The sequence below is a fragment of the Poecilia formosa genome, unplaced genomic scaffold (genome assembly GCF_000485575.1).
Source record: "Poecilia formosa unplaced genomic scaffold, Poecilia_formosa-5.1.2 Scaffold103, whole genome shotgun sequence".
Taxonomy (NCBI): Eukaryota; Metazoa; Chordata; class Actinopteri; order Cyprinodontiformes; family Poeciliidae; genus Poecilia; species Poecilia formosa.
The window spans coordinates 1,882,096-1,906,757 of NW_006800042.1; the positions used below are offsets into that span (position 1 = coordinate 1,882,096).

General features: G+C 37.7%; 2 protein-coding genes across 2 annotated transcripts in view; both read left to right on the forward strand.

Annotated features, from left to right (window-relative positions):
• Positions 1-5,290, forward strand: part of sv2ca (synaptic vesicle glycoprotein 2Ca) — a 33,114-nt gene extending 27,824 nt beyond the window's left edge. The window contains exon 13 of the mRNA XM_007559310.2: positions 12-5,290. Within this exon, the coding sequence (XP_007559372.1) occupies positions 12-195 (184 nt within the window). The 3' untranslated portion in view covers positions 196-5,290. The remainder of the gene's footprint in view (positions 1-11) is intronic.
• Positions 5,291-6,727: 1,437 nt separating this feature from the next.
• Positions 6,728-24,662, forward strand: part of iqgap2 (IQ motif containing GTPase activating protein 2) — a 35,049-nt gene continuing 17,114 nt past the window's right edge. The window contains exons 1-10 of the mRNA XM_007559314.2: positions 6,728-7,105; positions 10,436-10,535; positions 18,322-18,478; positions 18,747-18,824; positions 19,850-19,926; positions 21,888-21,955; positions 22,863-22,976; positions 23,067-23,245; positions 24,121-24,208; positions 24,399-24,562. Of these exons, the coding sequence (XP_007559376.1) occupies positions 7,060-7,105; positions 10,436-10,535; positions 18,322-18,478; positions 18,747-18,824; positions 19,850-19,926; positions 21,888-21,955; positions 22,863-22,976; positions 23,067-23,245; positions 24,121-24,208; positions 24,399-24,562 (1,071 nt within the window). The 5' untranslated portion in view covers positions 6,728-7,059. The remainder of the gene's footprint in view (positions 7,106-10,435; positions 10,536-18,321; positions 18,479-18,746; positions 18,825-19,849; positions 19,927-21,887; positions 21,956-22,862; positions 22,977-23,066; positions 23,246-24,120; positions 24,209-24,398; positions 24,563-24,662) is intronic.

Sequence of the window (24,662 nt, forward strand, 5' to 3'; positions counted from 1 at the left end):
TCTCCCTGCAGAGGAACAGGCTTCGGTTTCTGTAACGCCTTGTGCAAGCTTGCTGCTGTGCTGGGGAACCTGATCTTTGGCTCACTTGTTGGCATCACCAAGGCCGTCCCCATCCTCATGGCCTCGTCGGTGCTCGTTGGAGGGGGGCTGGTGGGGCTGCGGCTGCCCGACACTCGGTCAAATGTCCTTATGTAACTCCATCAACTTGGATGAGTCCTGTGAGTTCTCAAGAAGGCCAAAAGAGCTTTCCATAGGGAGTGCAAGTGGCTTGGTTTGCCCTGAGTGTGTTAATTTTAAGAAAAAATTTGGATTTTTTTTCCCACATACTGTCATATTATAACAAACTTTATTTTACTAATTGGAACTTACATGACAGACTAACACAAAGAGAAAATCTGAAAATTGTGGTCTTCGTGATGATGTTTGTTTGCTAATGTTCTTAAAGGGCAAAACAGAGCAGGTGCATTTATATGGAGATTAACTTACACACAGGTGGACTTTATTTAGCAGTGTCTGCAGTCAGCTGATTGCTCTGGATTGTATTAACGAGGATCAACGAAAAGGAAGTCTGTGCTTCTCAGAATTTTTGAAAATTTAGAAAAATCATCCATAATTTAGTCTTTTATTTTGACTATGTTCTACTTTGTGTTGGTCTATCACAAACAAAACAAAACAAAAAACAAACAAGCATTGACGTTTGTAAGGCAGAGTGAGTGGAAATGAAGCACCATGTTGTAATGTTTGGTTCTAGGTAGGAGCAAAGTGCAGATAACAGGAGGCAGCAGGTGGAGTGCAGAAGCTTTATTGCTAAATCCAAAGAAGACTTCCAGCGAGGCACGAGAAGCCGGCAGGGAGCCGACCAGAGAGCTTGCGAAAGGAATCGCAGAATATCGCAGAGTGCAACAAAAGGATCCAGTGGAGACCCGATATGTACTGAGGAAGGAGTGCAGAATAATATGAGGTAGTCGAGTGGGGAAGAGAGGAAAATTAGGAGATATGAGCTGAGCTGATAGGAGCTGAGCTGAGAGACAAGTCAAGGGAAGGAGGAGCATAAGTAAGGGAGAAAATCTAACTAAATGAGAAACAAAGCTGTTTTCAAAATTAACAACAGCAACAAAAGGAAAACTGATCTAATACTCAAATAATAATAATAAACCAAGATGTAAAACACACAGAATAAGGAAGACCAGATCTAAGTAACTATTAATGATTAAAACTGAAAACACAAATGAAGCTAAAAGTCCAAATAGCTACACATCATTATAACATAAAGCAGTAAAAAATGCTTTACTAAACAAAAAGAAAAAAAAAAAAAACCTCCCTGGTAAAATAGAGCTTAATTTGTCAAGCACAGAGAAGAAACAACTATTAAAATGCAGATTTAAATCCAAATTAATTTGAATTCAAGTTTAATTTTGAATGATCAAGAAAATAGTTCATGAGTCAGATTTTTGAGTTGAAAGCTGCATTATTAAAATGTTTTTTTTTTTTTTTTTTTTTGGTCATGAAGTGACACTTGCTGGACGTCTCAGGTTTTTAGAAAGTCTATTCCAGACACAAGGAGAAACAAAATGCATCCCCTACGTCAAGTCCTGGAAAAGTTGGCAGTCGTAACGTGACAAAATTTGAAAATGTCCACGGTTTTTTTTTTTATACTTTAGCAATCTGCTGTACTTCTGCTAAATCCACTCACTAGTAAATCACATCTTCACAAACCCAGATGTTAACCTGCTCCATAAGACTGAGCAGGTTAACATCTGCTCAATATGTTTTTTTTTTTTTTTTTTTTTTTTGACTGATTGCATCCTCCAGCTCCAGTCACAACCTTACATAGAGACACCTTATGACGGAAGCTTGAGGCTTTTAATATTGATACAGTCTTATTAAGACGGGCCAGATGGGGAGAAAAGTGAAAAACAAGCTGTAATGAGCACAACCAAGCTGTTGTGCGACAACGTGGGAGCTCCTGATCAGACAGAGAGGACTCATTGACACCTGGCTCACCTGCAGGACTCGCACTCTGAGCAACGAACATTTGTTGCAGAAAGTTGCTAGATACGTAAATAGTGTGAGATGAGTAAACTTCTGACACATTGACACACTTTTATTAATCTCTAAACCTGCACCACTTAATTTTTTTTTGAGTATTTTGCTCAGACTAGACCAACGTTTGAGAGTAGATCATTTATTCAGGGAACCAAGCCATTTGCATAATCTCAACCTTGAATTGAAAAGGCCATAGTATAAATTATATTTTCTTGTACCGTTAAATGTATGTGATGTTAAATATGAGGATGACACCTTTGTTACCCGGTGTGTGACTGTGAAAGCTGAAAAGGTAGTAGTTTTACTCCAGATATAGATATTTGCCATTCTGTTTCAGAATTTGTTTTCTGATGTAAGTTTTGTGTTGAATCCTGTCTCTGTGACTGTTCCTGCCATTTTCTTAAAAAATAAAATAAAATAAATTATAAATACTGAATGGCCTTTTTTAGGATGTGCCTCTCCTTGACAGGATCAGTCTGCCCATAGTCTTGCACTTTCCAAAGGTTATAGGAAAATGAGATAAATAAACCTGAGTGTAAATGGACATACTGAAATTAATGGTTTATTTATTTATATTTTTAGTCCCACTCTGTCTTGGATTATTCAATTTCCAGTGATTTGCCAAAGTGTTTGTACTCTGTGATAGACCAATGGCAAGAATTGCATAATTTCGAAGTAGATAGAAATTAACAAATGACTTCCTTTAGTTTGTTTTAAAAAAATTCGAAAAGTGTGACTTTCATGTATATTTAGCCATCTGGATCAATACTTTATAACTTGCCAATCTTTATTGACACGGCTCTTCCAGCTTTAGCTCCGTCCATTCTCCCATCAACTCTGACTGGCTTTTATATCCCTGCTGAGGAGAAACCTCCCCAAAAAATGACGCTACCACCACTATTTTTACTGTGGGCGTCGTTTACTCAAACTGTAAATTTTCTGTTACCCTTAGTATTTTACATGTAGGTCAAAAGGCTACATTATCATTTAGCTCTGGTTTGTTTCTCCCCTGGTGCATTTATTTTTATTTTTTTGTACACAATTCCTCCTCTGCCAGACGGTCTTGGTACGGTTCCAAGACTGTACCAAGACGGTCTTGGTTTGTGAATGTGACCTGACCCCAAGTCGACACAGCTGCCACCTAGGCATTTACTACAAGCCTGAGCAAAATGCCAGTCTGCTGCATGAGTTTTTCTTAGAGCATAGACCCCCATTCAACTTTAGGATGTATTCTTAAAGTACATTTGAGAATAGGTATAAACAGACTCAACATTTTTGCCTTGTTTGTACTGCCAATTTTTGTTTTGCTTTGCTTGGATTTTGTGAAAAAAAGAAACTAAACCACAAAATAATTACAAATAAAGTCGATGAATTTGAACTAGAAATATTTGAATTACAGGTGAGAAAACACCCTAAATTACACACACAGCTTGACTAATTTCAAATTGCCAAATTCAGGTAATTTCTTAAGGGCGTGGGTTTAACTGTGATTTATTGGTACCAGAGTAAAGAGGGCTGAATACACATGTATGGCACACTTCAAAATATTATTTGTAAAAACGTTGTAAAAACTCTCATGCTGATTTCTCCTCCTCTTCAGTTATTCAAGATTTTATCTTGGTTTATCACATAAAATCCCAATACAATCCAATGAGGTTTGTGTTTTTGATGTAACAAAATGTAAAAATATTGCAAGGATGAATATTTTCACAAGGTACTGTGTGTGCTATGTGAATGTTTGCACTTTCAAAACAAAAGTTGTTCATTTGAAGTAGATCATTGTGACAGTTTCCTATAATGTGCTTCTAAAAAAGTGACACACTTGTCAGACTCACTGTGTTACAATATTTTGTTCTGTTTCCTCAATACTGAGACCCCCAATACACTGTTGAAGAGAAAATATGAGAAGAGGTAACACATTGAAAATGAATAAAACTATGTTAATGTCATGTTGCTATTTCCATAGTTACATAACTCCAAAATTGTATTTTCTCACATATTGTTTCTCCTTTTGTTTGAATGGGTAAACTGAGATTCTCATTCTTTCATTCTTGTTTGTTTAGTTTGTGCCTGTGATCTCTGTTTTCTGTATTTCTCTATTTCTCCACATTTCTTTGTCTTTGTGGTATGTCGACTGTAGTTGTATGTAGGATACCCTTCACTGAAGCCTTCTTACATAGGGCCACTTAAAAAACAAAGAACCCCCCCCCCTAGGCCCCACTATTGTTTGTGTAAGCTTCACATTTATCTCTATTTTGCAAAATGGGTTGGAAAATATATACTGAAGTATTGCGCTGTTGCTCAGCCAATCCTGGTTTAACTATTCTTGAACCAAGAGCATTGCAGTCAACAAAAAATATAAATACACTGCAATCATTAATACCCAGCACTGCTGACTGCTATCTGTAGCATAAGTGTGAGACAGAGTGATCTGCCTGGTTGTGGATATATTAAAGGCTCAGTGCCAGATCAGGCTGTTACCTGTCAGGACTGAAGGATTTGGTATAAAAGCTACATGTACTGTATTTGTGTGTGTGCGTGTGTGAGTGTGTGTGTACATGGATGACTGTATTCTAAAAAAGACAGAAACTGAGCAAACTGTGTGTGTGTTTGTGTGTGTGTGTGTGTGTCTATATGGATGAATGAATGTAAATATTCTGTACATATCAAAGCTAATATATGTGAATTTCTGAGTTAAATGTGTGCAAGCTTCCTCAGAATCATTTGTCTCCTGGTGTCCCTTTATTGTCATGTATCTCTGTTGTACATCTATGTGTGTGTGCGTGTGTGTGTGTCTTTGCCTTTCACCTGCTATTGCTCTGTGTGTGCGTGAGCAAACTTGCATGTTTGTAGGACCAGCTCCAGGGTTCATTTCTTTTTACCTTTGTGTTGTTGCTGTAAATTTTCCTGGCAGAAAGTGATGGCAACATTTTGAGTTTGCTGAGGAAAAATGTGAATGTATCTCTCTTGTAAGTTCTTGATCCTTTTTTTTTTTTTTTTTTTTTTTGAAGGTAGTCAAACGTATGTGGAGAATAAAGCTGTCAATAATATTGTAAAGGCAGCCAGAGGATGACTGAGATGTGTGTTCAGGTGTTGAAAAGTGTAAAAAAAAAGAAAAGAAATGTGAATAAAGATTTGCCAAATGACTCGCTGTGTACGATATGAGACACTGGAAAGACAGAGGCTGCTGTCTGGGCTGCTTTTGAACATATGCAGTATAATAAAAGTTATGTTCTCTTCCAAACCATGTTGTGCTTTCATTTTACTACCTTAACTTGGTAAATCGTATGACGACATAATATTTGTTTTGATATTTATTGTATTTTACTTCACTTAGCCGCTTACATTTTTCACCAGTATGGAGTTCTGTTTGTAGTTTGCAGAAAATACACAATTTAGCTCACGAATACAGTTCCTTTCTTCATCTACTGATTGGTTTTGCACATGCAAACATGTAGAGAACCATTTTCTGTAATTTTTTTAAAAAGTGAAATTTGAGGGAGGTTTGTTGAAAGACTTCCTCATAAAAGCCTGATTTTAAAATAAGCATTCAGATCTGAAAGTTATATCAAACTCGTACATTAAATTTAGGAACTCTCATATGTAAACTGCCAGATGACGGAGGGAAGAGAAATTTTAAAGTGTTATGTTTTCTGTCGTAGCGTTCATTAAGCTTGAATTATGCTGCCACCTACTGGATAAAAGTCGAGTTATTAAATACAGTTAATTGCGGCAGGATTCATATAGTACACCTGGAAATATATTCAGTGTTTTCCATTCATGTGCAGTGTTCAGAAACAAATCCCTTGCACTGTCTTGTAAATACAGGTGAAGCACATAACTCTTGAATCTTGAATTCAGCTTCAGTTCCAGCTGCAAGTCTTAAGTATAACTTTACCACTTTTCAGAACTTAGAGACTGAAATTTTCTCAATTTTTCCTTTCAAAACAGCTTGAGCTCAGTCACATTTAGTCACAGAGCAGAACAAAATTCTCAGTTGGTTTATATTTAGGTTTTGGTGAGCAAAACAAAGGAATGAACAAAGGAGTTCATTCCTTTATATATCACATTACATTTAAGTTGTTTGTCTTCCTGAAGTCAAAAGTAAGTGCTGCTAAATGCAATATGAGGTTTTTCATTATTAGATATTTACTGACCATAAAAATATGCTCTATTTGTATATGTTTATCAGTAAAGTATTAAAGTAATTACAAAGAGCACTGATTCTCATACTATGGTTTTCAGAAACGTACAAATTTAGCGTCTGATCCACTGGGAGGTCATTAATATGAACAGGTGCAGCTGTTAAAATAAACAAACATGCTTTTATTGTTAGACTGTAACTTACAATTATTGTGAGCATGACAATATTTTTTGTGTTAGTAATATTTTTCAGATTAGTTCATCGTGGGTGCCATGATTAGTTCATGGATTGGAAAATACAAAAATATTTGTAGGGCTGGCATGCAGTACATGAAATAAAGACTTGCATGTAAGATAGCCGAATAAGCATGAAAAACAACTATATATTTAGAACGACATTTTTCAACCCAACAGCTGATTAAAAGCAAAAAGAAAGAAAAATCTTGAGCGAAACTGTAATGATTCCTGCATGGAGTTTCATTCTTTAAAGTGTTATCACACCTTTTGGCCACCAGGTGTTGCAAAGGTGCTAAATCTACATTCACTGTCCCGTCAATCATCTCTTGTCAGCTCGTAGTGGAGGACAGATAACGCAACCAGGAGCACTTTGGACAGAACTCAGACAAAAGTGGTGCAAACCATGGGGGTTTAACCACAGGAGGTCGTAGCAGGCACTTTATAAAACTTTTTAGTCTTGTTTCCGGCGTATTCCTCGTCCACGCGCCGCCGTCCCAGCAGTTTCTTATTCATCTCATCAGTACATCCTGAGAGAGGCGCGGCTCTCTGCTGGTTGTCTGGCTGAAACGTTAGCTTCTTGGCTGAAGTTGTTTCCAGTTCAGACGAGTTTACGAGTGGAGGAAGCGAGGCAGGATGTACCATGAAGAAACCACAATGTTGCAGAGGCCACGCTATGGAAGTAAGTTGCATGTTTTCTATCGGGTTTTGGCGTTGAAACGCGTTGACTGGGAACTTTGCAATGAGGCATAAATGCAGGCTAATGATATGGGGATATGATGAGCAGCAGGTGGTTCACCTATACCTGTCGGCACTTAGCAGCTGGACGCTTTTACAGTACTTCCCTCATTAGCTTTTATTTCATAGGAAAACGTACGAAGAAACTTAATTATTGGCGATAAGAACGATATAACATTCACATTTAATTTCTTTTCTTCCCACACGGTGTCCCTGAATGCACCACAATCATTTTTACCTGTGTATTTGGCATGTGACAACACCCAGTAAATCAGCATTTCCACGCAGCAGGCTTTTTCTCATAGGTTAGCCATTAACTTTAGACTTCTGCTGCTTTATTGAATTCTGCAGCTGACTCTCAAGAATGCAGGTGAACTGATAAGATTTTTTGAAAGCAACAAAGTACAGCATTGTGACACTGATCAATGACCATCAATACTTTTTCCCCCCTGATGGGAATCTTGTGACACAGAGTTAGTTGCGTTTTTCATTTTCAGAATAAAAAGGGGGAAAAAAACAAACAAACCAAAGTTACTTTTGTCATGTGTTTTAACTTTACAGCATCGTTTTGGGACAAGTCACTCCTAGGTGGTGATGTCATAACCTGTAGTTTATGAGTTTCTTTTCAGCATCCCCATCTTTTCCAGGAAAAAAAAAAGATTAAAGGGAACCCATGTTGCCAAAAAAACCCCCATTAGTCATAATGACATCCCCCTGTGATCCTTTTGACATACAAAAGCATTGAACCCACCTTGATAGTTAAATATAACGCTCAGTGCAGACAGGCTCTTCCAGGAAGTGTGTGACTGAGTCACTATAGGCTGTTTATAATGGCTGCTGCCACTGCCTCAGCAGTGAGCGCTCGCACACATTTTTTTTCACCCATGTCATCTGCACAGCTGGGTTGGCTAGCACAGGCAAATAATATGTTGATTTCCGTGTTGGACCTTTCAGCCAAGTGGCGGAGGCAGCCCTGCACATGCGTGGCTTTGCGTCTCTCCTAACACGTGAGGATTGTATGTCAAGCCTCTGCTAAGACTTGGCAAATGGATGACTCTGCAGGTGGCTGCCAGAATTTTACGGAGTGAAACTAGAGAGGTTTAAAAGATTCAGACTGACCTCAAACAGAGTTTAGTTTACTTTCTCAGCTTTGAGAATGTTTTAATTTCCACATCATAGTTAAAGATGCAACAACCACATACCAGATAAAAATGTAAAGCAAGAATGTAATATAAAATGCATCATCTGCTCAATTTTATTTACTTTTTCATTTATAGTTTTTTTTTTTTTTTTGTCGTTGTTGAGGTACACCAATGACCAATTTTTGAAATGGATCCTGTATATTTTGGAGCATTGTCACAGAAATTGAGTGTTCTTCATAGACATCAAAGAACTGGATGGAAAAATATCTCTTTTACCAATCGTGTCATTATGAAAACATTCGCATGGAAAACCTTTAAACATTTGTCTTTATGTAAAATAATTGATCCTTTTATGTCGCAATTGGCTAAATATCTAAAGATCTTTGGAGCCATAGGTTGCAGATATTTAAACCATTCTCTTTTTGTTCCTGTTTTATTTTTTATAGTTTTCTTGCTAGGCCATGAATCTGCACCCAGGTCTTAAGCCTTCCACAGCCTTTAAACAGGTTTTCTTTCAGGGTTGCTCCATTTAGCTCCATGTTTTTCCCATCAGCCATTCATGTACCTACTCAATAGAAGCATCTCCACAGCATGATGTTGCCATCATGGGTCATCTTTAGCATGGTGCACCCAGGACGATGATGTGAAGTTTAGTTTCCCGACACACACATTCTTTTGCACAGAGGCCCAAATGTTGGATCCAACAGTTGCCTGACAGGTTTTCGTGTCGGCTGATTATTCCGTATGAGCTGTGGCTCTCTGCAGCTCCTCCAGAGTTAACATGAACTGGTTGCTGTTTTACTGGTTAACGCACCCACTATTTGAAGTGAACTGACATATGTTTGTAGCTTTGATTGTCATAAATATGGTACAGTGTATGGGTGTACGAATACTTTTGCCATACAGTAGTATGCTCAAATTAGCTGAGCCGAGCAGCAAATCTTCCTGAGTGCCTTGACCGGCTGGTATACTGACCTACCTCTATTTGTGTATGAGCAGAAAGCAGAAAACATCATTTTCAATACTCTTTCCAGATTTACTTCTCTTAAAGGAGCTTGCAGCTGAGATGGTTTGTGCAAAGTCCTTTATTGACAGACTAAGAAAACTCTTTTAGCCCCTGGATCTGAGATTGTATGTGCACTCAGTCAGAAGTAAAAGGATTTAATTGGATTAGAGTTGAGGTGAAGTGCGTAGGGGGGAGGAGGGGATCTCATTAAGCTGCAGGTGTCGGTCAACTCCCAGCAGAAGTCACCTGGGTCCCTACCCAAGCCATAACTATTTGTCACACAGTTTTTCATTACAACTTCTAATTTAAAGCTGCAAACCCACTTTTACAGGAAATGCTTCCATAGTTTTAGTGATCTGGTTGATCACTAAAACAAACAAAAAATAAAATGGAGCATCAATAAATTTCTGACTGAAGCTGTCATGCAAAAGGAATTTGTGATTCAATCACCATTTCTAGAGCCGGTCCAAGATAATGCGAGTTAAAGGGCTGCTTAGGCCCCAACACCATCAGGCCCCCTTGATGCATTTGTAGTGATGCATCAAGGTTTTCACATTTTACACCTGTTTCAAATTTACCAACAATAGTGTTTGTCTGCAGATGTTACTTTCAAAATATTTAAATTAATATCCCACACTTAAATACTGTTGTGCATTTCAAAATGCAAATTAATTAGAGCATCTTTGCTGGCTTGCTTCTACTGCAAGGTTAAAATAGATATCCGTGATAGCACCAGTATGGCATAAGCTAATTACAAATGACACTAATAATAGCAGGTATATTACACACATAGCAAAGCTAAGGAATGATAAAATATCTGGTGTTAACATGTTGATATGTGGGGGCCCCAAGTTAAAATTTGCTAAAGCTCCAAAAAGTCTTTGGCCAGTCCTGACAATTTCACTGTTAAACTTGTTTTATTGTTTGACTGCAGTTTTAAAAATGTTGCTGCTAAAAGCAACAATATATCCATTGAAATTGTTCGTAGGTTTTCAGATTATTGTTAAAAATCTAGTTGTGACGTATTATAGTGTGAATGTGAAACAAATAAAGCTGACCTGCCAAAGAATAGGCCTGTATTTTTTATTTTATTTTAATCTGCTTGTTTTTTGTTTTTTTTTTCCAGCGATTGAGGACGATGAGAGGCTGTCAGCAGAGCAGATGGATGAGAGGAGGCGACAAAACATTGCCTATGAGTACCTGTGTCACCTAGAGGAGGCCAAACGGTATGATGTCATCCCTTTAGCCCTGGTTCATCCTACAATTTTCAGATGCCTGAAAGTTCAACAGATCTGTGTGAGGCCTGGTCCGCAGGTCTTTTTAAAACAACGTAACAGAGATATTCGTTTCTATAAAATAATACACACTTGATTCGTTTAAGAAAGGTTTTCAGTATAGAACAAAGCTAAAACCTATGTCGTCCAATCATAATTCCTAACTTCCTGTTGGGAATTTAACATGGCGCCAGGATATTAATTTGTGTGGACAGACGGAGAGGTTGAACTACTTTTAAATACAGGGTTGGAATATAAAGTTAATAAAACGCAAGACTGTGTTGACTGGGAATCATGCAAAAGCAAGTGTGCATTGTGCCTTGATTGGGAGGGATAGCTGATGCTTGAACCCCACCATTAAGTAAAGGAGATTGGAACATGTGTGTGTCAAGGTTGGAACAGAATCAAAACGCATAAAGAGGCTTACTGAAGCTGTTGGATGAGTCTCTGTCTATAGTGAAATTAGCTCCATACTGACATGGGCTGAGAAGGCACTCAGAGATGAAGAATCCATTACTTCTACAGCACCACAAAGAAGCCCAGTTATAGTTTGTAAATACATCCAGGGACCAAGATCTTTGTTTTGGGAGAAATATTTTGTGGTTTGAAACAAAAACCATAGAATTTTCAGAAAATGACTTGCTTTTAAGAGAAAAAGGGGATTTTTTTTTTTTAAAGTCTAACAACACCATACCAAGTGTGAAGCACAAAGGTGGTAACGTGTGATATTTGTCCCTCTTCCCAAGTGTTCAAATGGAAGGTGTATAGACTTTTTTTCTGAAAGATATTTGTCGTCTTCAGCCTTCACAAAATGACAAAGAAGATTGTATAGCAATATTAAAGCAGTATCTCAAAATGTCAGACAGAAAGTGGAAGTTCTAGCAAAGATAAGTTTTTCAAGTGAAGAATAACCCCTCAGCATCCCACAATGTTGTTCATAAAGTTGGTTAAGGACAGCAAAGTTGATGTTTAGGCGTGGACATCACAAAGCCCTGATCTGAGGCCTTCACAGAATTTGCAGGCAGATCTAAAGAAACGTATGGGAGCGAGGCGGCCTACAAACCTGACTCAGCTACGTCAGGTCTGTCTGGAGGAATGAGCTAAAATTAAAGAAAACTATTGTTGGAAGCATATGAAACTATACCAAAACATTTGACCCAAGTCCTTCAGTTTAAAATTAAATCCTACTAAATACTCCATATGTATGTATCTTTTTAAATTTTAAGAAAATGAAATGTTTCCAAAATATTCCCTCTTTATCCCAGTATTTAGGAAATTTTAATAATTTTGGTAATCTTCACAGAGCTCCAAATCATAAAAAGTGTAGTCTGGTTTAATGTCAGACAGTTGGGAATAAAAGTTGTCTTTTTTTGTTGTATTTTAAAAATCTTTATGCCCATTCAAAATGTAGAGCTGCAAGCTTTCAGGAGCACAATAGTGAAGTGTGAACCTGATGGAAAAAGTTGTCAAACTGTATAACAGCAGCACTGATTACACCACAAACTTTGATTTTTTTTTTTAATAATTGGGCATGCCTCTCCGGTTTCAAGTCATCATAAGTCTTGTGAGTCTTACAGGGACGCCTGAACAAAGTTTAAACAAAACCACTTCCTGCCTTCTATTCAAAAGCATCCTACTGCACAGGAAGAAACAGGCAGCCTGCTTGTGCCTCTTCTGCCATCGTGGCACTCCGTTTTAGACAGATCCCCCCTCAGCTTCGTTGCATCTCTTTGCTGTCTAGTGGCGACTTCTTTCTCTCTACCTTTGCTCACAGACATCTGAACGTACATTGACACCCTGCGCAGTCTGGCTAACCTGGATAATCTGCTTATGTCACTGGAAAGTGAAGGTTTACAAGAGATAAACTGAGCAGATTCAGACATCCATCATAGATTACGACACTTTTTATAGGTGGTATACAGGTGAGCTGTAACAGAATTTGCTCAAAACGGAAAGCTGTATGATGAAATACCAAGGCTAACCAAAGAAACCATATTCAGTGGTGTCACTTTCATTCACCTGCTTGTTGAATTTAATCTCAACTGCACTGACTTTATGTCATCTTTATAAACTGTAGCGTGGACCTTGTTCACTCTGATGCGTGCCAAGTTGAATTGGGATTTAAACAGCCCTCAACCACAGGGAGCAGGGGATTAAGCTCTGGGCTCGCAAGTCTGTTCTTTAAAATAAGATTTATAGTTGGAACAGCAATTTTGTTATAGTTGCTTCTGCTGACCAGTCAAATTGTTCAAGGGATTTTGTTTCTTGATTTCTGTTTTGTTGCCACAAAGAGAGCAACTGTAAATAAGACATCTTAGGAGAGACGGTTCATCCTATTTACTGTTTTTAAACCCAACATTAAGAGTCTGCTCTAAGATAAAGAGGCCCCAACCATATTCTTAGTGTTGTCCAAATCTTGTACTGTCCAGTAGATCATTGGTGCCCAAAGGTGACAAATACATTCAGAAACACTCTGCCTGCTGTATAGCTTCCATGGAGAGAAAAACACAGAGAATGTGAAGTTATGGTTGGCAATCACTGCACAAATGGAGAAGATTTGGAAAAACCACAGAGAAAGCTCAAGCTACTCTAACCAAAAAACTTTAACAAAAAGAAATGCTTTAAGTCTAGTCTGAAAGGTAGATGGAGTATCTGCTTCTCAGACTAGAACTCGGAGCTGGTTCCACAGGAGAGGAGCCTGATGATTAAAAGCTCTGCCTCCCGTTCTACTGTCAAGTCCTCTGGGAGCCATCAGCAAACCTGCTGTCTGAGAGCAAAATGCTCTGTTAGGAACATGTGGAACAATCTGGTGTTTGATGAAGACTAATTAATGAAGCAAATGAGGAGAAGATTAAACTCAAAACACAGAGATGCACTGATCAGAGATCTGCCAAAACCAACATTTAGCAGATTGGAATTTTTCAGTAAAAGCTATTAATAAAAAGTGTTTGAAATAGGTCTTTCTATGCTTTCTGCTGTAATATAAAATCTGCAATGCATGTAAAAATACAAACATGACTTGTTAGTTTTCCTGTAACTAGTGGCTTCATTATGCAGCTATAATTTCAGGATCGAGCAACAATCATTCTGCTAAATTAGTTCAGTGCTGAGAGGGTATTTGGTGCCAAACTGACGCTGATGCACAGCAGATGTTTGAAGCGTATTCATTGAAGTTTTTTTCTTACCAAATCCATCTTGAACTGCTACTTCTGAAGTTGTTGATGTCCACAACATTAAAGGGGCTTCTGCAAACAGTAACGCCCAGATAACGAAAGAGGAAGAGAATGCAGCTGATGGCAGGCGTTTCTCCTCAACTGATACTCTGCGAGTCAGACTGAGGTCACTGTTGCATCACATAATGTGTATGTACATTTTGAAAGTATTAAAAAAAAAAGAGGATTGAGAATTTCATTTAAATGATGAATGATTCAGCTGAGACTTTTAACAGAAGTCATAATAACCTGCATTTTTCTGACCTTTTTGAACTGTCAACCAAACTTGTGAAGTTCTCTGTGTGCAGAAATAACATTGTTAATCAGTCAGCTACAGACAGAGCCAGCAGAGACTGGATATTAACCCAGTTTGACTTGCCACAACAATCTCTTTTAAAGTTATTAAGTTTGATAACTTTTCTTGGCATGGTCGGGACAATTATGTGCAACTTAGTATTCCAGGAAAATCTCCGGCTGGATTTTGCAAACATTTGAAATGACATCAAGCTTCAGGTAATAATAGCTCCAAGATGAATGGGATGTTTTTATTTTCAAACAATCTGGACAGACGTGAAGGCATAGAGCTGGTTGTTCTTATTGGTGGCTACTTTGTCGGAAGAATGCGTAGGAGAACACAAAGTTGCATATTAAGGTTGTTTGGCTCTTGTTAGATTACTTTTATTGTTTAATGTCTTGGATCTATAACTTCATTGAAGAGTTGTTGGTTTAAAGACACACCCCTAGGGACCACACATGCTCCGGTTTCTAACGAGAGACTTTGTACCCTCACTGGAGAGTAAACAAGAGATGATTTACGCTTGTAGCGTGTTTTGTTGGCTGTGAACCTTTATGACTTGGTCATACAGATCCACCCATGTCAACTTAAAGACATGCCCACTTTGCAACATGTGCTGAGTATTTCTCATGATCCTCACATGTTTGAATCATCCGGATCAGTTATACTGCACAAGTGAAGTCTTCCTGGTGGATTTGGTTGAGCTTATGCGTTTCGATAAGTTGTTTTGCTCTGTATTATCTGACACTTTTATTCAAAGCTTCCTCTTTTTACTCTGCTGATTTTATTTTGGAATTTCTTGCAGGAAATTGTGATCCATATTTTCAACTATTGGGCTCTTTTTTTGTCCGTATGTTGGATTGCTTGGTCTTTTATTTGGGTGCCAAATAGGCTTCTGCAACTGGTCAAAAATAAATTTTGCCTTTGTTTACTAGACATGGCTGATCCTCTGAACTTTGTTCTGATCTTGCCGCAACCATTCAGGTTATGCTTGGTTCAAGTGCAGAAGGAAAGACGTTCATAAACAGTTTCTTTTTTAATACTTCAGCCTGGGAAATTGATCTCAAAGGCAGATAAAACAGCTAATTAATATTGTCACTTGATACAAGGACTTCAGATGGATCACCCCAAGGCGTACACACAACTCATGACCAGCATGATGAAGCTATGTGACGCAGGCTTTCATAAATTTCCCTCTGTGAACAGAAATACTGCTGCTAAAAGCAAATGAGCGTCATTTACTAATAAGGTGCCAACATTTGGAAATACCTGGACTCTCCAGAAGGCGGTGTCTTGTTTTCCATTTTGGATCGCAGCTTAGACAATGACAGGAAGGCCTGTTTTTTGGGGCTGTTGTAAACACAACAACAAGCCTGTCCTGCTTCAGGAGACAAGTCATTCTTTGTTTTAAGTACAGGAAGTGAAGTTTAGCTGGAGAAATATTTAACCCATGCAGCATGTTCCTAAGATGTACTGTCACGCTTTAGTCGGCTCCTTTTTTCTTTGTGTTTTTGACTATCACCATTATTTATTTTATTAAATTTGTCTTCTGTAAAGGTGAAATTAAACTAGATGTTTGAATTAGCTGCTGATTATTTCTTCTCATCATTCTTTTATGCTTTTAGAGTTCTTATCTGGTACTCCATTTTTTTTTTATATGGAAATTTTATATTTCTTTTTTATACCCGTTACTGGAATTTTAGGCACATTCTTTAGATTCATTCTTAAATGTTTGTATTGTACAATGAAAATGTTTCCACCAGAACTTGCTACTGTGGATGTGTGGAGCAGCCATATTGAAACAAAAAGTTGCCCAAGTCGTAACTGGAGGTACGACTTGGGAAACTTAAATTTCGACTTTGGGGAGCATTCCAGTTTATTTGTTTTTATAGAGACGCACCCAAATAGAGATGTAGTGATAATTGCAATAAAATCAGGATCAGAAAAGTATTCAATCAGGTGGATTAAGCATAAATACAGCACATTTTTAAGAGTTTGTAAAAAGCTTTAAAAGCCATCATCATCCATTTCCTCCCACCTCATAATGACTACCTTATGAGGTAGTTCCTTGTGTTGGTCTGTTATTCAAAATCCCAATAAGACGCATAGCGGCTTGTGGCTGTCATGTCATCACAAGTTGAAAGAGTTCAAAATTATTAAATAGTTTTGAAAGGCAATTTATAGTGATGAAAAACATCTTGTGAGAATTTAAATGGGAGCCAAAACTCTAAAGTCACCTTTTCCTTTCCAACTATTAGCCTTTGACAGGAGTCAGAAAGTAAAAGTAATTGCTGGATATATTTCATGGTAAGTTATTAATACAAAAACATCCATGTTGGATGTAGAAAATTAAAGCAGACTTTCCATTTCAGTGTGTAGTTCAGTTGTGCTTTCTGAGTCATCTGAACCACTGGTCATTACCATCAGACTATTTGAACACATTATTCCTCGGGGAGCCTGATGCACATACTTCATTGGCTTTGATTTGAAAGTACACCGTGCACCTTGAAATGCTGACACATATTTTGGTAAATTGCCTCTGAGCACCTGCACAGCCTTAATGAATCTAAACAAGGCGCCCTGTGCGTGCATGTGGGAGAGACGGCTAAAAGTGAAAGGAGGTTTGATTATCTGGCATGAATTAAACCCATAAATGCAACATAAGCAAGTTAAGTCACCGTGAACTGCTGTGTCCTTGCAGCCTCGGGGTAACGAGCATCAAAGTAATACCTTGGCAAGATTTACTGTTAAAGTTATTAGGATCTAGGTAAAAGCATTGTAATAAATAATGACATCACTTCCAAGCTGAAAGATAACGTGTAACATGCTCGTACCACAATGATTCACCATGCTGACAAATCATTCACTAGTTTTTGGAATGATTTTTTTTTTTTTTTTCCCCTGCTGATTTCACTGGAGATAATCTGGTAGAAACTGTGTCCATGAAGCAGCTGTTAATCTTTTAAAGGAAATTACATCAATTTAAAGTGACAGGAGCAAATACAAAACACTGGTACATCTGCTCAACATTTAGTTTTCAGTTTGAACAAATGTTGTTGATCATTTTGTTGTAATAAAATTCACTTTTTGCATTTTTGTCATTCAAATGCAGAAAGCTCAAAGGAGTGACTGTAAAAGTGTCTGCAGCCTCCTTTCCAAAGCATGCAGGACTCTGTGTGGGGGTGTTGTCTCTAACAATGCCCTTTTCCTCTACACTGGTGCTTCAACACAGTGTTTAATTTTTAGAGAATGAATCATTATGGCCCTTTCAGATCTGGAAATTACCTTTTAATGGGTGTTCTAAGTTGTTGTTTTTTTTACTTGCTCAATTCAAAGGACAAACGTAAGAAATTGTGCAAACATTTTGATTTAGAATTTATTTGGCTCTGCACAAATTCTTTGACATTATGTTACCATCAGAGTTTAGATATATTTTGTGATTTAGTTTTGGACACACACAGCGAAAAATTTTCCAGTTTTGTTGGAACATGCAGGGCAGCAGGTGCAGGAAAATCCAATATTGACTCGTTGACGACATGGAGGCATTCGACCGCCAATCGTCTGTGAGCTGGAATGTGTGGATTTCAGATGGTTGTGTAAAAACAGAATAGTAGCTGAAGCACTGCTTGGAAAGAAGTAGAAAAAGTTCACATCAGTTTGAACTCGAGCTACAAACTTCAGTGTATTTTACTTGGATTTTATGAGAAAAGAAAAACAAAGTAATGCGCAATTATGAAGAGCACAGAAAAAAAAAATTTTTAATTTTCACATTTTTCTTTTTTTATCCCTAAGAAAAAAACAAAGAAAATTTAGGGAAATTTTTTTTTTGTTTTTCCACTTAAGTGGAAAATAAGGTTTTTTCACAGGTTTGAAAAAAAAAAAATCTGTAAAATTTATCTGATTTGTCACGTCTTTTGAAATTCCAGCTAAGTTTTTTTGGGGATATGTCTGGGAATATTATTACAGTGCGTCACATTAAATCTAAATGAAACACACTGTGACTTTGAAAATGTTAAATGTTCAAGGTGTGTGAATGCTTTAGGAAAGTTATGTACCTGCTTTACATAAACTAACTGGGCTTTTCTTATCCTGTGGAGGAATTATTTTATGATGCGGTCGTTTTTCATGTCAAGAGTTTACAGTAATGAGTTCAAAGCAGATTCACGCTGAATTTGCTCGGGTTGATAGCGATGTCTCTTAAAACCTTTTGCATTGGCGTTTTTCTCTGCAGGTGGATGGAGGCCTGCTTAGATGAGGGCTTGCCCCCCACCACCGAACTGGAGGAGGGACTCAGGAATGGAGTTTATCTAGGAAAACTTGCTAATTTTTTTGCCCCTAAACTGGTGTCTGCAAAAAAGATCTACGACAGAGATCAGGCTCGTTATAAGGTAAATCGTTCAACTTCTCTTAATCTGCTTCATCTAATCAGATTATAGACTGCTTGGTTTCACATTCGTTTTACACTTCCTGACAGGATTCAGCCGAACTGAAATATGCAGCTTTTATGCTGGGAACTTTTTTTTTTTTTTTTTAATGTACACATTGCATAGCTTTTATGTCGTCTAATAGGCTGTTGCTGTTAGCTGTCTCAGATTGAAGACTAGTTGAGCACATGCTTTATTTCTAGAACTTCACCATTTCTTTTTTTGTCCTCAGAGCAAAGGGCTACATTTCAGACACACTGACAACACAGTGCAGTGGCTCAGAGCGATGGAGTCAGTGGGCCTTCCTAAGGTAAGAAAATGGTCTCTTTTTAGCAACATAAGCTTTCAAGTAGCTCCAGTTAGTTTTGTTAAAAAATTTGGGGAAATTGGAACAGAAGATTTACAGACGGACTGATGAAGTGTGTGCCGTGATATAAGGACTGTACCAGTCTGTCGTGGTGAAGAGATAGCCGAGGTGAAACGTGAAACTCTCGATTTACTTACTAGTTGATCCACATTCCTGCCCTCACCTATGGTCATGAGCAGAGCTGGACTTTATGGCCATGAGTAGTTACGATATGCAAAGGTGTACAACGTGCAGAGCATAGCTGTGTTGTTTCAAAGATCAAAAATAAAGTGTAGCAGTCTTCAAGGAAGAGTGTAACCATATTAAAAAATGTATACACTCTTTCTCTACTCAGACACTTTCATCTTAGGAGAGTTGGCTACAGTGTCACAATTCCCCATCTGGAAAGTGGAAGAAACGCTGGAGATGAGATTTCATTGGATCAACCCAGTGTCTTTCAAGAAAATCCACCAAATGGCTGTTGCGGTCAAAATACAACTATTTATAATATGATTTTTTGATCAGATTATGACAGCCCTTGGCCCATAAACATACAGACGCCTCCCTGGTGATGTGCTCTGGACATGTCCCACCTTGAGGAAAACTCAGGACAAGTTGGAAGGACTGGGAGCACCTTGGGATTTTCCCAGAAGAACTGGCCCAAGTTGCTTGGGAGAGCAGTCTGGGCTGCTGCCCCCGCGACCCAACCCCTGATTAACCAGAAGATAATAGATGGATGGAATCTGAGATAGAAAAACGGCGTGATAACCCGTCTCCTTCCTGCATATTGCATCTGAGCATTCCCATGGCAGAGATCTTGTATTTGTTGTTCTTGTATTTGTACCTTTTTATTTAAAGACTAGCTAATTTTGGTCTATAAAACCTACTGAAACATTTGTTGTTCTGCTCTTACTGGAAAGATATGATGAACAGAGTTCCCCTGTGGCAGTATATTAGTTTATAATACCAATTATGGTTTCTTATTTCAGATATTTTATCCAGAAACCACAGATGTGTATGACCGCAAAAACATGCCCAAGGTGGTGTACTGCATACATGCACTGAGGTAAGATGGAAACAGATTCCTTTTATGCATTTCTTTGTTCTTTCAGATAAAATGGAAATTAGTTACTAAGTAGATTCAAATAAAAAGTACTTTATTTTGTGCAGCTGTTTGTTTTTTTATGTTCTTGGCAGTGACACTTGGTCTAAATGAGATTATGTTACCTTTACTCTTTTGTTGCTGTGAAAAAAATATTTTGGGCTGTCATGAAAGATTTTTCCATCCAAAAAAAAAAAAAATAGCCAAGAAATTTAAGTGTAGCCATGTTCCAATGCTGAGTTTTTGTCTTTGCTTTAAAATACAGCTCACAAAATGACCTAGGATAAAGTTTTGCAAGGAGGACCTACAAAATTAGGCAAAACCTTCTACAAATTGGCTCACTGAGCGTGTGTAGACATACGGATCAGACTGCAGCATTGTAAAGTCTGATGGAATCATGGATCAGGAGATAAGATTAGTTAGAAATACCTTTACCCATATAAAGATAAACGGTAAGATAACCCAAAGGTAAATAAAGATACAGTTTAAAAATACAAACCTAATAAGCATCCCCCAGGATCTATTTAATGTCATTTTAAAAGCAGAAATGGTGCTGGGAAAAGGAAATGAAACAGAAACTGAAAAAAAAACTGTATTTCTGCTCTGATAACGCAATGGGTCCACTTCCTGTCCAACAGACATTTTACAGTTTGCGGCAAATGAATGTAACTCATACATGACATCATATGGAAATAGAGTTAAATTGTAGTACAATTTTCTGTTTCACAGCCATTTTCTAAGTTAAACATTGTTATGAACAATAAATTAAGTCGTCCAGCTGATTTTTTATTTTTTTATTTTATTTTTTTTTTAAACCTTATTCTTTATAAATTTAAATGTGTACAGTTTATTGTTTAAGCTGCAGAACAGTTCTTCTTATAGTTTCATTACTTGGTTTCCTTTTTGGTGTTTAGGAATGCGTTCAGGGTCAAAAATAATTCTTACTGTTGTAAACAAATGTATCCTTTTGATTTGTGAAAACCAAATTAATTACAGGATCTGTTTTAGTCTTTTATCCATGTGCTCATCCAAACTGTGTTTTAGGGAGTGGGTTCGTGAGCTTCCTGGATTGTTTTCTGTGTCGTAGTGTTTCGGTCAGGTCCTGGGAGAATTGGTTTCCTTCCCTCCATATTCACACACGTGCATTTCCTTCCTGCATGTCCAACAAAAGTCCTGCAAAGCAGAGAGACAAAGTAAAAGCAGTAGGCGTTTCACACGTGGACTGTTGTTAAAAATTGAAGCGAAACTAAAATTCACTTGAGAAACATGGTGCATTTTGAACCTCTACTCTGGGCACTAATGGAAAATAATAATTAAAAAAAACAGACTGGGGAGAGGCTGTCGCTCCAAGCCCTGTCAGGTAATTGTTAGTGCTGCCTTCATTACCCTGAGTCAGCTGTTAGCATCGATGTCTGAACCTAAATCAGCTGCCTGAGTGTCAAAACACAACCCTTTGTATAAGCACATTTTAAATGGGTGTTTGAACCCCCCCATGTTCCAAGGACAGAGTGCAGCGTATGTTTACTCAGACACGCACAAAGTGACCAAAGGGCAGGATAGTTACAAGCTGCTGACCTACAACCCCTCTGTTTAGAGCTGTCCTGATGCCAAACCTCCACAAATATCTATAATTCATCACCATTTATCAGATACCTGAGAGAAGATGAAAGTTTAATGCAGTTTCCAGTCACCTGCCTGTTGATTTCACAGCTTTGTATGGAGTCTGGTGGCTGTCCTCAGGTAGTGCACTGTGTAACACGATCCAATGCTACCCTCCAGTGGTGTAAGGCAGGTGGGCCTCAATGGCAACTAGCATGATAGAAAAACAAACATGGGTTGTTAAACTTTGTGTCAGTGCTCCTTATTGTTGAGGCTTCTGATTGCTTTTAACCCAAGTGTTTTGTGTCTGTCACGATTTGTCTCAGCTTGTACTTGTACAAACTGGGGATTGCACCACAGATCCAGGACCTGCTGGGGAAAGTCGCCTTTACAGGTTAGAGCTGTTGAAAACATAAACGTCACATAAAATATATATATAAAAAAATGTTCTTATTGACAAAAGTGAACTATTTATTACTACCTTTTTAGGTCACTCTTTTGCTCTGACTGCATTACACCCGTTTGTAATATGTGTCTTTACGACAACAATCACATAAAGAAGTCTGATTTGTTTAATTAAACAGCTCATGTTTTCACATTTATTGATACATAATGATGCCCTCATTGAATAAACAGTGAAAAAATACGGAAACTATACCAATAATACAGACAGTTTTCGGGATTTATTGTGAATACGATAAATCTAAATTCTTATCATGATTTTATTACGATAAATGATACACAATACGATAAATGCTCACCCCTAACAGAAGCCATCATAAACTATTGCCATGCTAGAGGACGGTTGTCTTTTCGTTCTAGTTTTCTTCGTTTTTAAATTTATTTTAAAAACATAAATCACAGGCGGTTTCAAGCATACTTTGTGTGAGAGGGTGCACATATTTAAACAGCTTGTTACTATTGGCTGTAATTAACTTAGAAAAATGTTCTCAATGACAAATGACTGGTTTTCCCCTCTGTGTCCTATTCTGAAAATTTGTAATAAACTCTTTGAATAAACGAATAAACTGGGGGCCCAACCTGGTACAATTAATTCACCTAATAAAGTGGCTGGTGAAAGTATCTGGTAGTTTAATGAAACAATTTTGAAAATGATGCATTTAAAGTTTTTGAATAAGAGCTTTGACCACACACACCTGTTTAAGGGAAGTGTAAAATGGAGCCTAATATTTCAAGAGACATGTTAAGTCCCTCAGATAAACTGTAAAAGTAAAATAAATAACCCTTCATATAACCTATTGCAGCATTTAATATTCATATTGTAACTTTCTGTCTTGTAGAGGAGGAGATCAGTAACATGAGAAGTGAACTGGATAAGTATGGTATTCAGATGCCAGCTTTCAGTAAAATTGGAGGTATTCTGGCCAATGAGCTTTCTGTGGATGAAGCTGCTTGTGAGTCATTGTTGCTTTTTAAGAATTTAATGTCATAATAAATTATCTATGCGACTAAGACTAATTACTTTAAATACACTTCTGCTGCAGTACATGCTGCTGTGATTGCCATCAATGAGGCAGTCGAGAGAGACCATGCATCGGTGACAATGGGAGCGCTACAAAATCCCAACGCAATGCTGAGGAACACGCAGGAAGTCCTGGCTCAAGGCTACCAGGATACACTGAAGCAGGATAAGGCTCGGAAGCGGGATCAGTCATCAGGAAGGGTGAGAAGACAAACCTTTTACCTGATTTCATTGTTTTGTTTCGTAGCATTGTAGGTCTTGCTGTAAAAGATAGAAAGTGTAGGTGTGTAACTTCTTGTTTAGAAATAGCAGTGCTTATCATAAATGAGCTAAATTTGAATTAAGCTCTAAAGTATATGAATCTGAACATTTAAGAGGAAACCTGTAATTATTTTTGGCTTACCAGTAGAAGTAGAGTGTTTGTCCTGCTGTGTCAGCTCAATTTTTCTCCAACATAGCCCTTTGAATGTTTACTGACTAGTTCTAAAAAGGTTAATGTTATAAACATTTTTCTCATAAATCTTGTCAGTTTATGCTTTATGGAACCGATTAGTTAAATAGTGCGAATCCATCTGAAAATACAGAAAATACAATTACTGTACTTCTTTCTTCTTAACAGTTGACATTATGTCTGCTTTCCATGGACTGAGTGCTAATAATCTTACTATACAAACATATATACCTCTAGATATTTTACTCTAAAGTCAAGTCACAAAATAAAAACTAGACAAAATTCACTGTTTTAGGCCAAATAAGTGATTTTTTTTTTAAATGAATTATATGAGGGATCGCATAATTTAACTGAAGTAGTTCTTCACTCCACATCCTCTGCTAGCACATTCCAGTCTCTGCAGTGTCAGCTGTATTTACCAGACTTTAGACCTCCACTGTGCCTCCCGTCTGTCCTCCCACTCTCTTTACAAATACTGTACAAACAGGAACTTTGCATTTTCTTCACATGACTTCAGATGTGATATGTGAAATATGAAAGCCACTGCAACTACATGTGAACTACAGTTTATGGAACAAATGTATAGTAAATGTTAACCAGTGTATATTTTTATTTTCTGTGTTAGCGATCCTCAGTTGCCACAGAAGAAAGAGATGTTTATGAGGAGCTGCTGACTCAGCAGGAAATCCAGACTTGCATTGATCGTGTCAACAGTAAGGCTGTGCACACATGACATGCTTATGCTTCCCAAAGCATTCGTCTTTGCAAGAAGACATTATTCCCATGTATAAAATTGATCTACTTTTAAGTGAAACACAAGAAAATTTAATTGGATGATTTTTTTTTTTTGTTATGTAAATGTTGAATGAAAAGTTTTTGTGCATAACTAAGTTTTGTCTCCAGCCCAGGCAGCAGTGCAGAACGTGAATGAAGCCGTGTTGCTCCAGGATGAAGCTGCTCTGCTGGCTGCTCTCAGACTTGAAGCCCTGTCCCTGCTGGGGGTTCAGGATGCAAACGGTGGCTGGTATCTGGAACATTTTACGACTTACATCCAGCAAAAGTCAAAGGTACAATTATTTTTGAGTCATTTGCTGAAATTATTGCATTTTTCAGAAGTCGTCTTTGTCTGATTTTTATTTTTTTTTAAATTGCAGTTTTTAAAGACAC